Below are 16,095 nucleotides of genomic sequence, written 5' to 3'. Positions count from 1 at the left end.
AGAGGAAAAATTGCCACTTCTCAAGGCTTTCCTCTGCCTCCTTTGTTCAAAATCCCAACTCTATCACCATCATGATAGAATGGCCTCTAACTTTCAATCCTCAGCTCCTGGTGACCTGCTCAGTGAAAAAAAAAAAATGTTCATCTTCTATCTCCTAAAAATGCTATTTTCTTGTCAAGGCTTTAATATGCTCTAGCTCACTGTTCCATTCTTGATTTCTTAGATATCATGATCATCAAATCCAGAAAGTAATTTTCTATATACATATCAATTCATAGGTTAGTAACTTAAAATGTCTCCAGGTGTATAGTCTTCATGCGATATAGAATCAGTTCTATAACTTGCACAGTCTACATTATGGAACATGAGCATGACAACATGAAAACTGGTGTTTCCTTTAGTCACTGAAATTTAAATAGGTTTACATTTTAAAGCCCTTAAAATTGATGTTTTAGGCATAATTAGCTAATGGGACATTTCTCCTCAAATCATATCCTAGTTATTTCTTGAAAACAAAAGCTACATGGAGATAGAGCAGTTGTCTCTGTTCTATACCATCCCTTAAAGATAGAGAATTCTTTCTTTTCCTGTGATTCACTACCACTCTCCTGCATCACCCATTCTAAAACAACCTAATAACTGTAAATTTCCACAGGGTATTATGTATACTTCACTCTTGGTGGATGTCCTTACCTTCCCCACAGTACTGATATTTCAGAATGCTCTGCATCCTTTTGGCCAGAATCTGAGTTGCTCAGTATAGCACATTATATGGCTTGCACACTGAAAGGTCTCTGAGCTGGAACATTAGCTCCATTCACCTATAGCTCTTTAGTATAAATGGTATTGTGTCTGTTCCTGCAGTATTGCCTGCCTGTTACTGCTTTTGCCTGTTAGCTGTGATTGATTTTAACAGCCACAGTTCATATTGACATTCATATCCTTGTGTCTGCTTCTGATTATTTTTCTTTTTTCTATAAAATATAATGCTAATTAAAAGTTGCCTCCAGGCACAAAGTGTCTGGAAAAAATACATAATTAAGTTTCCCACAGAAATTCTGGAAAATAACTTGTATCCCATAACTTTTTGCTGTCGATTTTCATTACTAAGTATGTATTTCATTAAAATGATCACATCATTTGATGAGATCCACATTGGAAATATATTGTGGCTGACTATAATGGTCTATACTTAGCTTTAACCACTGTCTTCCCTGTAGGTCCCCCAGGCCCACCTGGGGTGGTCATCGTGGAGGAGATCACAGAGAGCACAGCCACTCTCTCATGGAGTCCAGCGACAGACAACCACAGCCCTATCTCCTCCTACAGCCTGCAGGCTCGCAGCCCTTTCTCCCTGGGCTGGCAAACGGTGAAGACAGGTAAGAGGCCCTTGGACAGTGTCACACATGAAAGTAGCATTGTGGGGCACCAGGTGCACTTGCTTTAAAGCTCACTCAAGGTCATTTGTCAACTACAGAAACGCATTATTCTTTACAACATTGGTCTCCACTGTGGATTCTTTCCCTGTGCCTTCTAAAAGCAATCTCCCTTACTTTCTTCTGTTCATAATTTGCAAAGAGAAGCCACATTGTGTTTCTGTTTGTAGTATGATGGACTAACTTTCAGATTCACAAAGAAGTTGTAAAAAATTGCACTATACAAAAAGCCCCCCTGGAGCCATTCCCCAGCTTCACTCAATTATCACACTATATATGACTCAACAACAGTTATCAAAGCAGAGATGTGACATTGAGCAATGCTCTCAGGGAGGCTCCCTGGGAGTGTATCAGTTTGATATACAGTTGTTCTCAGGGTGCAGCTCTAGGGAATTCTTGGCATTCTATTGTATAAACACCTGTCCCCACAGGAGGATTGGGATAGAAAACTGCCCACAATCTCAGAAGCTCCTACTGTGTCTTTATAATCCCATGTCAGTTTTATTTATAAAGTGAAAATCTAACATGAACTGTGTACCTAAAAACAGTGCATCATTTTAATGTCTGCTTTTTACATATTTTCCAATTTTGTTTCATTATTTTACAAATTATTTTCATCACTAGTAATTTCCATTGAGTGTTATAAAACTAACTTTCTTCTAACTTTCCAGTGTGACTGGAAGTGGTGGCCAGGATATAAAAAGTTGCACTCCTCAAGGGTTTTTAGATACTCTATTTAGCATCATATTCAAACCAGAAGAGAGAATTTTCTGAAGCGGATCCATACAGACTGGAGATGAGTGTTTCTGTTGTATTTTAAAGTTAATTAATCTGTTTAAAAGTAAACTATAAAAATCAAGCTAGACATGATGGGAGATCACAGCACTTGAGAAGTAGAGGCAAGAGGACTGCTGTATATTTTAATCCATCCTCAGCTACATAAGAAGCTCTAGGCCAAATGGGCTACATATCAAAACCCTATCTCAAACAACAGCAAATAAGTAATGTGAAAATCATCAAGATGAATTCATTAAAAATAAAACTAAGATGGAATACTATGGCTTTGAAGTGGTCTGTTGTATCCAGGTAAATGACACTTTGGCTCAAGCTTAGCTTCACTGAGATTATAATTATGTAGAGGAAAATGTATTTCCCTACAGAATATATTTCAGATATTATTTGATACTAAGTTGCTGATGAACTGAACTTATACCTCACTATGGTTATCGTGACAGTGTACTGTATTTATACAAATATTTAACATATGTATTTAAAGCACTGGCCTCATTCCTGGGTCCACTATAACCTGGTGGGACAATTGTTGCTCCCAAGAAATGAGAGGAATGATCTGGGTTGGTAGAGATAGGAAGGACACAAATTCAAATCACATGAGCAGATTGATTCAAAAATTTACATCCACTCTTTCCCAGTTCTTCATCTTCAATGTGGCTGCTCGAAGACTTTGCTGTGAAAAAGAACCATTGTGTATCTGGTGTGTTCTCACATACCCCGTCCCCCTGCCACCGTTTGTCACACAGATTGTTCAGCTTACTTCTGGGAGAGACGCTTAGGAGTCCATGCATATTTTCTGATCCACTTGATGATTTACTAATCCATTTTGTCTTGTACCTACTCCAGTCATGAGTTCATGTTCCTTATTTACCTTGCTCTCTGATTGTTGCCTATTCTTTTGTTATTACTGTTTTCTTGATGCATCTGTTTCTACAGGGGTTGGGGAGCTTAGGAGGAAAAGTTAGGCTGTGTTTGCTGATAAAGCTCTACTAGAAGCTCTGTCTTTATCTTTCTAAAATAATTTGAATACTGGAGACACTTTCAAATTAGAGCTCTGTTTTAATTTTCTTCAGGAAGTACTCAATTTTAAAACTATGATTACAGTTTATTTATTTATTATTTTTATTATTTATTTGTTTGTTTGTTTGTTTAGTTTTGGTTTTTTGAGACAAGGTTTCTCTATGTAGTTTTGGTGCCTGTCCTGGATCTCACTCTATAGACCAGGCTGGCCTTGAACTCACAGAGGTCCACCTGGCTCTGCTTCCTGAGTGCTGGGATTAAAGGCGTGCATGCCACCACCGCCCAGCAATGATGGTTTATTTATAAAGAAATATATTTTCAGAATTATAGCAATATCAGTATTCTTTTTTATCTACCTTTCTTAGAGTAAAGTATCTAGCAAACTGATTCTTCATCCATCTGACTTCTTTGTTCAAAACACGGTATCCACTGCAATAGTGGAAAAGGCAAGCCTTCCCCAGGGACAGTCCATGGAGGAGTCCTCCAATCCCCGGTGAATCAAACAAGTGTGGCTTTAGCCCTGTCCCCAATCTAACCGTAACTTTAATGCCTGCGTTGGAAAAAAGTCCCCATGGGTGCAGCACCTCGACTGGTCAGATTTTTTCATAATTGCTCTTATAGTCTAAAATGATTCAAGTCAAAATAACTTCTAATCCTGACATATATATTTAGGAAAAAAGATGAGTGCACAGTTTATAACTTTTTTTTTTTTAAAGATTTATTTATTTATTATGTATACAGTGTTCTGCTTGCATGTGTCCCTGCAGGCCAGAAGAGGGCACCAGATCTCATTACAGATGGTTGTGAGCCACCATGTGGGTGCTGGGAATTGAACTCAGGACCTCTGGGAGAGCAGCCAGTGCTCTTAACCTCTGAGCCATCTTTCCAGCCCCAGTTTATAACTTTTGATAAGTGAATGCAACATAAGCTATTTGGAAATCATTTCACATTCTTTTATGTGCCAAAATGAAAACAAATTCCTTACTTTCTGTTAGTTGAAACAAAAATTTGAGTATGAGTTCTTCTAACTAAAAATATCTTAGAACTTACAAATTCATATCGTGCAATTGATTTATAAATTCTCCTTTCTGCAGGGAAGGTTCAAAGTTAAATAAGAATAATGTGTATAATTGGAAGAAAGTATGAAACAATCTTTGCAAAAAAAATCATCTTTATATCCTGTTTCCATTCAAGCACATTTATTGTCCCTTAAAAATATGTTGTTCTTTATGCTACTGAAAATTCTTAGGTGGCCTGTTTACTTTTTCCTGAGTTTACTTAAGATTATCAAATCAACTATAACCATTACTGATCTTTCTTTATATATCTCCAGGATGTTTCTTAAACATCCATCATTGGTTTCTATTGTCTGTCTATGGATATGATTTTCATGAGGTGATTGGTTGATTAATTTTTTCAATTTGACCAGCTTGTCAAGTATTTTATTAAATTCTTGGTTGTGATACTTTTGCTACAAAATGCAATCCAATGGGATTCTCCTCCTGTTCAGCATGCACTTCTTGACTGTCTTTAATCATTGCTATTATTTTCTCTGTGAAGCATGATTTTTCCTTGAAATCAACTTATGCCCATGGCTCCAGCAACAATATTTTTATAAAAAGGTGCCAGCAAAGCTATTAAATATTCTTAACTGGTAAAAAAAAACAACCATTATCCCTAATCTTTTCAATATTGAAAATCAAAATCCTATCTTAATGAAGACAGCTTTGTTTGTAATTTATTTTATTTGCTTATGAATATTAACACCTCCAACTAATGTTTTTGAAAGTATTATATACCCCTTATAAAAAGCAATAAATTTAGAGTTACCTAATTAATTTTGTTATAAATTTGAAATTTATTGATTTATAAATTATGCTTAAAATAGTGGAACGTAAAGCTGATTCGATGGCACAGTGGATAAGAGCACTTTTTGTGTAAACTCGGGGATCTGAGTTCAAATGCTCAGCTCCCATATAAAAAGCTGAGCATGGCCTCACATGCCTTGAAACCCCAGCACTGAGGGATGGAGAGAGGTAGAAGCTGATTGCTCGATGTCCCCCCAAAAAATGGTGAGATTCCAATTCATTTAAACACCTCATCTCAAAGCAGTAAGTCATCACCTGATATTTTGCTCTTGTTGCTACATGTATATGGTACGTGCACAGGCACACCTTCATGCACCCCCTGCACATCACATACACACACACACACACACACACACACACACACACACACACACACACACCTTGGAGCACACAAAAGAAAATAAATATAAACTGAAGAAGAATATCAAAACCCAACTATCAAATAGCTCCAGTTGTAAAAATGCATGGCACAGATGTGCGCAAAAGAGGCACAGAAGGAGTGATCTCTGAAGTAAAAATAAAGTCAAATACAGTTAGCTCCTGGAGAACAGAAAGGGTATCAAGGAAAGGAGGGCAATTGAGTGCACTTGTGTTACTCATGTGTCCATGAGGATTGACACTTGTCATTGGTTTTAAGCATATTGAGGTCAGTGCCAGCCTTGACAATTGCAGTTTCAGTGGAGCTGGTATGGTCTGACAAGTGGTCAAAAGAGAATGGGACATGGTTTTGTACAGAAAATTTCTCAGAAGTTTCATGTTTTGATAGAATCAAAGCATAGTATAAAAATTACTCCAAGAAGAGATCAGAGCTTTCAGCCATTCCTCACATGCTGTCATTTCTAGTTAAAAGATATAGTCTTAATTTGTTGCTGTGGACAGGAAGCAAAATATGTTTGTGAGAATGGAAGAAGCCTTTTCAAATTGCTCTAGAAACTGAAGGAAAACTATTTCTGGTGTGACTTAGCCTCTTCTCTAGGGCTGAGGATGGGAAATAATTTTTAGTATAGATAATGGTAAGTTCTTTGATAGCCAGACAAGAATTTCAATAACCTACATTACATATACATATATATATGCATTATACATCATATTCATAAACATATACAGTGCTTACTTCTTGAAAGTTCATGTTACCATAGCAGTTATTCTGGAGGCACGTAATTATGTACTATGAGGAAGCAGGATCATGGTCATGTATTATGATCACATAGAATGAGAAAGTAGGGATTAGTAATGGTGACATCATTGGCCAACACACATTTGTAGCATTTCTCTAGCCTCTTAATGGTATGAAATATGCTTCTTCTCTGTAGTCCCAGAAGTCATCACAGGAGACATGGAGTCAGCGATGGCTGTGGACCTAAATCCCTGGGTAGAATATGAATTCCGAGTGGTGGCCACCAATCTAATAGGGACAGGGGATCCAAGCATTCCATCTCGAATGATCCGCACAAATGAGGCAGGTAAGATCCATGGCATGAAACTCCTCTTTATACACCTCTCATCACTTCGAAAGCAAGTTGAATTAGTAATGATTGCTCCATGACTGACTTGCCTGACACATTTTCTTAGTATCCTGAGTTTGTTTCCTGTTTTTGTTACTGCTTCCAGAAACAAAGGTTTATGTAATCTTAGTTTTCTCCCATCCTTGAACTTAAGTTCTTATGAAGTGGAGGCAATTAATTTATTCTTCTAAGAAAACCCATTAAATTCAGAATAGATCAACTCACCTTCTTATTCCCCAATCTACTTCCTGAGGCTCCTCCCTGCTGTCCTTCACCACCTCACCTGGATAAATTACACTGTGGAGATGCAGACAGGCAGACAGAATGGAAGTCTGTGTGCATGAGCTACCCATCTGCTACATAGCTTAGAAAAACAGAGTTCTTCCCAGTCTTCCAGAATAAGTCTGTCTAATTGAGAAAACACCCAAATGACCATATGAAAGAAACTAATTGCTTTTATTCAAAATCAAATCAAGATATCTTGCTATCACCCAGAAGGAACCAAAACAAGAAGCAGTAAAGACTAAGTCTGGAAGATAGATCTTTTTGTGCAAATTCTTAATAAGATCTAACTTTTTGTTGTTATTGTTCTGGAGAGTGGGACAGGTTCTCATATAACCCAAACTAGCCTTGAATTTCCTATGTAGCCAAGAGTTACCTTAAACTCTTGTTCTTATTGTTTAAGAACAAGATTATCAGGTTCTAAGATCTATCTATTATTTCCCTATAAAACTCTATGTTAACTTTATAAAGACGTAGACAATTTCAGAAATGCTGTTTAAAGAAATGGTAATTATATTTCTCCTCATGTGATCTTTTCACATTGTATACACATATCAAATTATCACATATATGTCTAACAGAATACATGAGTAAGCCATATATTAAGAAAAACCCAGTGATACTCTTAAAGGAAAACAAACATCAAATATTTGATAGTGGCAATAGGAAAGTGATAGAGAAATAGGGGCCAAGCAGGCTTCAGATGTGAGGGAAGATAAGCAGATTTTAATATTTTATCCTCAGTCATTGGGTAGGAGTCTCAAAAAGAAGAACACTGAAATGAAGATGTCTGTTTCCTTCACAGTTCTGTATTTGAAATGTGAAATGATATCAGATGCTAGCATTCAACATATTGTGTTGTCATTCTGTGTTTGTGTTTTGTGTTTCTTTGACACAAGGTCTTTCTAGGTAGCTCAGACTGGCCTGGAACTTGCAGACAGTACGTCCTGCCCTAAAATCCATGAATCTGCTGCCTCAGCCTCTCAGGTGCTGCAGTTACAGGCATGCCCCACCACAGCTGGATATGCCGTATTTCACAAGGAGCATTTTAAAAGAAAAAAAGGAAAGGAAGGAAGGAGGGAAGGAGAGAGGACATGGTCATACCATAGGTGCTCAGCATCTTTTCCATAGAAGTAAAGCAATTTAGAAAATGAAAATACTTTAAATATGCTGGGAAAGTTACCTACAGAAAACTTAACTTTTTTGCTTTGTAATTTGCTCCTTCGATTTTTTTCCTTTTCTGCTTCTTTTAAATTTGGTGAATTTCAAATTGAACATTAATTGCTTGGTTGGCTAATCATACATCCATAAAAATCAGCCATGTTTTCATTGTGTCCAGGTGTTCATTAACTAAAACCATAACAGGCTAGTCATTCTTCATTTTATGTGCTCACTATGCAGATACTGAAATGATGGCAGATAGTAACACATGCATGTATTTTCTAAAAACACTGCCTTATTTTACATACTGCTAATTGTGTTTCATCAAAGACAAAGATTATTGTGTAATTTGAAGGCTGTCTAAAAATACATGTTTTAAACATAAACAACCCATTCAGGAGGAGTAATCCTTCTGAACTTTTTAAGTATGAATCTACTTCTGCTATTAAAATTTTTTTTAGCAAACCACCATTGCATTTTAAGCCAAACCATGTTCAGATGATGCATTTCAAAGATTTCATCTAGCTTTATAGCTGCCTCAATCATGAGTTGCTATGTCTACATTTATCCTGACTATCTGTATACATGACATACTTTATTCCATTAAAGTCTTACAGAAGAGGAAAGAGGTGATATGAAAAGTACATGAAGAGCTTGCTTGCCTCTTACAGTGAGTTGGGGAAAGGTGAGCGTTGCCCACTCTATACTGCTTCTACTTGAATGTCAAACTCAGCTTGAGCTCCTAATGGCATAGAACCAAGTGTGGAGTTTTGTAGCTGTTTCCTCAGGCAGCACAGATTAAAAGTGACACCAATCTCCTGAGCTAGCAGTCCCCAGTGACACACTCTGCCTTCGTTAAGTACCTACTTTATATTCCAAGATGAAATTGTTCTAATGGACCAATGAAACTTTGAAAAAGGACAGTTACTTTAGAGGAAAAAAAAATGTCTCAACATTAGGATGTAGCTAGAGTTTTCCGCCTTGCCCACAGTCAGGACAAATCTTTGTCACCCGCCAGTCCCACAGCCGCTCAGACCCAACCAAGTAAACACAGAGACTTATATAGCTTACAAACTGTATGGCCGTGGCAGGCTTCTTGCTAACTGTGCTTATAGCTTAAATTAATCCATTTCCATAAATCTATACCTTGCCACGTGGCTGGTGGCTTACCGGCATCTTCACATGCTGCTGGTCATGGCGGCGGCTGCAGTGTCTCTCTGCCTCAGCCTTCCGCTTCCCAGAATTCTCCTCTCTCCTTGTCCCACCTACTTCCTGCCTGGCCACTGGCCAACCAGTGTTTTATTTATTGACCAATCAGAGCAATTTGACATACAGACCGTCCCACAGCACTTCCCCTTTCTTTTTTTTAAAAGGAAGGTTTTAACTTTTACACATCTCCAAAGTCAGCTTGGTATATTTGGGAATTTGGGCGTAGCTTCTCTTACTACTTCCTGCTGGAGGGGGGCGCTGTATCTTATGGGGACACAAAGAAAATTTTAGGATCATGGAGTAGTCCGTGAGACCGTATTGTCTGAGCCAGTTGCCTTGAAACGATTCTGGATGTTGAATCATCTGGGTCATGGTGTCATCAGAGATCTTTCAGGTGGTCTTGGCTGGTCAAACCTGATGTATCTTAATCTGGAACAAATCCATAGCCTCTGGCTTTCTGTGGAAACAAAACCAGAGCCTCTTTTCCAAAGCAACATATCCTTATAGCCAAATTTTGAAGTCAAGGTACCTTTAAAATACACATTTTGGCATAACTCAACAGCTTTTGCAATCAAATGTTTTTCTTCAGTTACAAATATCAAAGAGAACATAATCCAGATTCTCTGTGTGGTAGCCATCTTTACATGGCTTATTTTTTATATTACCTTGAGCCTATTGCTTAAACTGCAGCCTTTTAAGCCTGAAACGGCGCTGCGGCTGCTGGCTCTGCCCACTTCAGCTTCCCAACATGGCGATGGTACCTTTTCCGCCAGCTCTGGGAGCCATCCTGGGTCTATGCTTTTATCCAAGCAGTGTGTAGCCCAGAAACCTCTTTTTGTTTTGTACTAGCAAAGGTTAAATCCACCATGCAGCTTAATGTGCCACTTGCAGAGGCCTCATTCCCACCATACTGCAGATCAAGCTCGCACGCTAGGAACCCGCCGGTAGCTCAAACCGGCAGGCTGCCGCTCCTTTGAGAGAGACAATTAGGAAGCTGTTTTTAGCTCCATTTTAGAATCTTTTCTCAGGTTTTAGGTAGAAACTCTTGCCAACACGTTGGGCGCCATTTGTAGCTAGAGTTTTCCGCCTTGCCCACAGTCAGGACAAATCTTTGTCACCCGCCAGTCCCACAGCCGCTCAGACCCAACCAAGTAAACACAGAGACTTATATAGCTTACAAACTGTATGGCCGTGGCAGGCTTCTTGCTAACTGTGCTTATAGCTTAAATTAATCCATTTCCATAAATCTATACCTTGCCACGTGGCTGGTGGCTTACCGGCATCTTCACATGCTGCTGGTCATGGCGGCGGCTGCAGTGTCTCTCTGCCTCAGCCTTCCGCTTCCCAGAATTCTCCTCTCTCCTTGTCCCACCTACTTCCTGCCTGGCCACTGGCCAACCAGTGTTTTATTTATTGACCAATCAGAGCAATTTGACATACAGACCGTCCCACAGCATTAGGATGTCGAGATTATGAGAGAGTATGCCTCTGTAAACTTCTCTTAATAAAAAAAAAAATTCTAAATATCTAAAAAATAAAAACTCAAGTGAAACATTTCTATGTTAAAAGTGTTCCTTTCTCAGCCGGGCGGTGGTGGCACACTCCTTTAATCCCAGCACTCAGGAGGCAGAGGCAGGCGGATCTCTGTGAGTTCAAGGCCAGCCTGGGCTACCAAGTGAGTTCCAGGAAAGGTGCAAAGCTACACAGAGAAACCCTGTCTCGAAAAACAAAAACAAAAACAAAAAAAAAAGTGTTCCTTTCTCACATACCAAAAAGAAATCATTTGTAATTTTCCTATAGGATATATTTTGATTTTTCTGTTCATCAAAACATTTCCATGAATATGATATAAACAGTAGGATAGGGTAGACTGGCACTAGAGAGCATTGTTAAAGCATGCTGTGTACTTGTATCAAGGGTCCTTAGAAAACTCAGTACTTTGTACAATGAATATACACCAAAAAAAAAAAAAAAAAAAAAAAAAACTTTTTACCCAAAATTCATAAATGGGTTCAGTCCAACTTCTTGGCATAAGGAGGTCAAACCAGCATAGTAAATGTCTATTTTTACTTTGGTGCACATTTATATTTATAGAGCAATTTCAATTTTCTTACAAGTTTTAATTAGATTATCCAGAGAGAGAGAAAGATATAAATAGATAACATGTTTAATTAATGAAATGTGCTGCTCTCTTCAAACTAACGTGTAAATTTGGAATACAACTGTGTGAATGTTTTGTTATTTTAAAGATGTTGCAAGAGAGATGAATATAGATTAAGAAATGCATTTGAAAATATGAGATGGTTAAAACAGAAAAACAAAATGAATCCAACAGTGGCAGCTGTTTCTTTTCTTGAAACTCAACATTCTGCAAGTAACACATTAGAAACCTCTGACAAGTCAATAAAAAGAGCGGGGCTAACTGTGTAACTTGTCATTCAGAAGTTTTTGCATTCTTTGTCTAGTAACAGCCATTATTTCTAAAATTTTTCATGTAGAGCTCAGTGTGTGTGCATGCACACACACACACACACACACACACACATATACACATGTGCACATACGTTTGAAGTTTATCAAATTACATGAGTTTAGATTTGAATTAATGTTCTGTTATGTCATTTGCTAGCTTGCTGAACACAGGCAAGGCTGCCTAAGGCTTTCTTACTCTCATTTGTCAAATTAGGAAAGCATCATACTCTAGTCTTTTTTCTGTTCTGTGGCAAACACTATGACAAAAAAAGAAACTTGGGGGGTAGGGAGGCAGAAGGGTTTCTTTGGCTTCCCCTTCCAGGTCACAGTCTGTCATTGAGGAAAGTCTAGAGAGAGACTTGAAGAAAAAACCATGGAAGGAATGCTGCTTGCCAGCTTGCTCATAGGCTCACTCACAGTCTGATGCTAAACTAACATTTTTATACAATCCAGGACCAGAATCAATGGATGGCATCATCCAGAGTGGGCTGGACCCTCCTACAAAGAATAATCAAGACAATCCACCACAAAGATGCCCATCGGCCAATTTGATCTAGGCAATGTTTTAAATGAGTCTCTTCTGTCAATAGTTGTAGAGTGTGTCGAGTTGACAATTAGTGCTAATGATATATTATAACCTACTTCTCTTGATCCTTGTATGCATAAGACAATGCATACAAATATTAACATCTACGTTGTTATCACCATCATCATTAACTGGGTTAGTATATGACAAATGGGAATTTAAGCAATGATAGACATGCAAAATTCTCTTTTTATATTGAGGATATGTTTTCAGCTAAATGTATATGGGCTAAATATTTCTTTCCCAAGCAGGCTTTTGACCCTCACACACAGTCATTACATTCTTCTTTTTACCTAGTATTGAGTCCATAAGGGGGGTTTGATTTTCACACAAAGTAACATTTTTCTTTTGGTTGTTGTAGCAAAAAAAAAAAAGGCTAAAGAAGCAGAGAAAAGCAAGTATTGAATGAAAACCATGTATAAAATTGCTTATGCCAGAAATAGCTCTGTAGCTGCCTAACACATTGAATTCTGTCCACTGTTATTTTTGACTCTGAAATGGAAAATGTGACACAAACTTTTCTGGCCACACAAGAAAAAATATGATCTCTGCATTTAAGGAATCAATGCTCTTACAGCTAGATGTATCAAGTGGAAATGCAGATGAAAGCCTTTCCAGACATATGCTTCCTACACTGGACTAGCTCGTTCGCCTGTGCACAGAACAGAGCAGACTACTTGTAGAATTCAAACACAAAACAGCTCATTCTCCTCCCCTGACTTGTTCTCAATGCTCTTTGCTTGCTTCCTCCAAATCTCCTTATTTCACTCCCACCACACGCAGCTCCCGACAAATCTTACTCACATTCCAGACTTTCTGTTTTCCCTTATGTCCCAAGAATTTAACCAAGTATATCTGTGTGACCGTGAATTTGTAACTGTCTGTAGAGCCTGGTGGGTTCACCAGGAGGTCCACTACTTCATACTACCAGAATGCATCAGAATACGTGGATGAAATGGTCAAAATGTACTAATGAAACATACATGTACACTCATGTGCACACATGTGCACACTGCTGATCCATAGCCTCAGTCCCAACTATTTCCTCATCACTATTTGATTCTATGGAAGTCTTGTTTTTAGATATTTAAAGTCTATTTCATTTAGATAAAAACCTTAATTTCACATGTCCTCATTTTCTTCCCTTCCATCCTAGCTCGGGTTTGACCCCAGGAGCTGTGATCTGTCTCTTTCCTCTTTCTGTTTCCTTTCTCACCTGAAACTGCTACTCTGGCTGGCACTTCCCAGACAGGAAGAAAGGGGACATATCTCCATAGATGATGTCATCTCTGTCTCTATATATATGATGTCATCTCATGAGCTATCACTGGGTGTTAGATGATGCCAAGACTTCTTTTGTCTACGTGTTTTCTCTTTTGAGAAGTTTTGGGCTCTTTGGGGACATAGGAAACCCTCGCAGGGTATGATTCAACTAAGCCTAGTCAAAGCTTTCTTCCATGGTGTCCTGCGGCCCATTTGTTACTGTTCCACACACCTGCTTGTTAAACCCTGGAAATATGAAAATGTTCTAAAAGCTACTTGTACCTCTGCTCAGGTAGCTCAGTGTGGGATAGAGTTCTTGTAGAAAACACTGATGCTCCGTGTCTTATCTCTGGTGGAGACAGAAGCACTGAGCTCCCTCCTGGGGCCATCTTGCTCCTCTGTGTTTGGTGTCCTAGGAAGATGACCTATCCCCATTGGCAGTTGGTGGTGGAGAGAAAGCCCTGGATCAAGCCAGAGAGGGCAACAGGACAGGAAGGTGAGGCTGGCTGCCCTGTTCCTCACAAGTCTTCATTTTCTCTACCCAGTCTCATCCCAGCATCTGAGGTTACATGGCTCACTACAAGTGAAGGAGAGGCTTGGTTCATTTTTCATTACAGTCTCTTCAGCTGTTCTTTGTCTTCTGGCTCCTGAAAAGATGCAGTTTCTGTTTTCATCTTTGCATCTTTGGAGACCCTGTCTGTAGTTGCTATTGAGACAATCTGACTTCAGAGGTTGATAGGGGAGACAGAATGAAATCCTGTTGTGATGATATATATTCTTCTATAACAAAAATAGCTTAAAAGTACAAAAATGCTAACACCATATAAGATAAGCCTGGATTAGTTTTCTCTGAAAGTCTGAATATTGACAGTGAATGGCATTTAAGGGAAATTTGGAAACCAGACCTAATAGGAGTTGGACTGAATTATTTACTCAGGACAATTGAAAATATACAGTGGTCATCCACTGCTGTGTACACAAAACCCAGACTGGAAGGGTATTTTAACACATTAGTCTTTCTCCTCTGTCTTAAAGAAAATATAAAGTATTCTGCTGAAGTACTTGGTAAAATCTTAAAGAAAATACCATTAAGTGAACATTATGACTTTCTTCAAGCCAATGAGTAATTTAATTATATTATGTAAAAGAAATGGTCCACAGAAAGATTAAAATAAGACAGAAATTATAGCAAGCAACAGACCCCTAAAACCAAATCTCAATAATTAGAATAAATAAAATAACAGTATGTATCATGTAGCAGAGAATATTTTTCAATAAAAAAAAAACCTTTAGTCTAGGCAAATCTTTTCTCCAAAATACAGTTGAGAAGCATGCCTCCCGGTTCTGAGGCAGTTTGCACAGCAATCTGCTGATTCTAACAAATGCCTTTCTACAGGGAAACTATTCATTAGCAAGCAGGTCATGGCTGCAACAGTTTCAAAGCAAGAAGGAAGGATAAAATACAAGATGAAGGGCAAGCAGAAGATATCAAAAGTGCAGGGTGATGAGAAGGCATCAACCCATCAATGGGTCTGAGAAGAACCCAGGAGTGAGTCTGAGACTCCTCCTGTTACCTCGTCTGAGTAATTCCATCCATCAGTTTCAGGCTTTGTGCTAAGTACTTGAACTTCTCCATATGCTTTAATTATGCCAGGTGGGCAGCAGTTCTCCAATGGAGTGCTTCCTCCCATTCTACACACCAGAAAACAGAGCTAAGGAGCTTTAAAAATAACCACAAGTTATCTATGAAGTAAATGGCAGGACTAATGTTCTAACTCCAATCTTACTTCCAAATGGATGTCTCTTCTGTGATGATCTCCTCTCTGCACCCTTCTCTTCATTTTTAAAGGGTGGGTGCTATTTAATGTTTAATTACATGTATATACTTGTGTCTGTGCATGAGTATGTACATGTGAGTGGAGTTCCCCATGGAGACCAGAAGAGGCTACCAAATCCCCTAGACCTGGAGTGACAGGAAGCTCTGAGCCACCGGACACAGCTGCTGAGAGAGCTAAGCTGATAGCCTTGTCAAGAGCGGAAGTGTGTATGATCATCAGCCCACCCTCCAGGCCTTCTTCCTCTGGCCATGTCCTTTGTTTGCTCCTTGGATTGCACATCCATCAGCAACTTTCATTCAAAGGCTGCCCATTTTCTCCTCTTTCTTCCTTGTGGACTCTTACAAATAACCTAGGAGTTGAGATGAACAGCATTACTGAGGAATTCTGCCTCCTGTGTTTGTGATGACAATTGTTAGTAAGAAGGTTTAAAACTAAGAAAAATGCTACATTTCCTGAAATAGTCTAGCAATTTCCTTTGAAAATAAAAAGGGGGTATATTGCCTGAATGTCCAAGTAAATACAGGTTACGTCAAGACCAAAGGCATAGTTACTATGGCAAAACAAAGCTAAATACCCAGAAAGGGTTTGTGATTTCAAGACCATAAGTGTGACCTTACTCAACTTTCAGTATTATCATAGGCCTCAGCACTAGATATCATATTA

General features: G+C 38.6%; 1 protein-coding gene across 1 annotated transcript in view; it reads left to right on the top strand.

The window, feature by feature from the left end:
* Positions 1–16,095, top strand: part of Cntn5 (contactin 5) — a 1,160,177-nt gene that overhangs the window by 1,089,336 nt on the left and 54,746 nt on the right. The window contains exons 17-18 of the mRNA XM_042280381.2: positions 1,221–1,379; positions 6,430–6,579. Of these exons, the coding sequence (XP_042136315.1) occupies positions 1,221–1,379; positions 6,430–6,579 (309 nt within the window). The remainder of the gene's footprint in view (positions 1–1,220; positions 1,380–6,429; positions 6,580–16,095) is intronic.

The sequence above is a fragment of the Peromyscus maniculatus genome, chromosome 7 (genome assembly GCF_049852395.1).
Source record: "Peromyscus maniculatus bairdii isolate BWxNUB_F1_BW_parent chromosome 7, HU_Pman_BW_mat_3.1, whole genome shotgun sequence".
NCBI lineage: Eukaryota > Metazoa > Chordata > Mammalia > Rodentia > Cricetidae > Peromyscus > Peromyscus maniculatus.
Note: the sequence above shows the minus strand (reverse complement) of the source record. Positions and strands in the feature narration are given on the sequence as shown.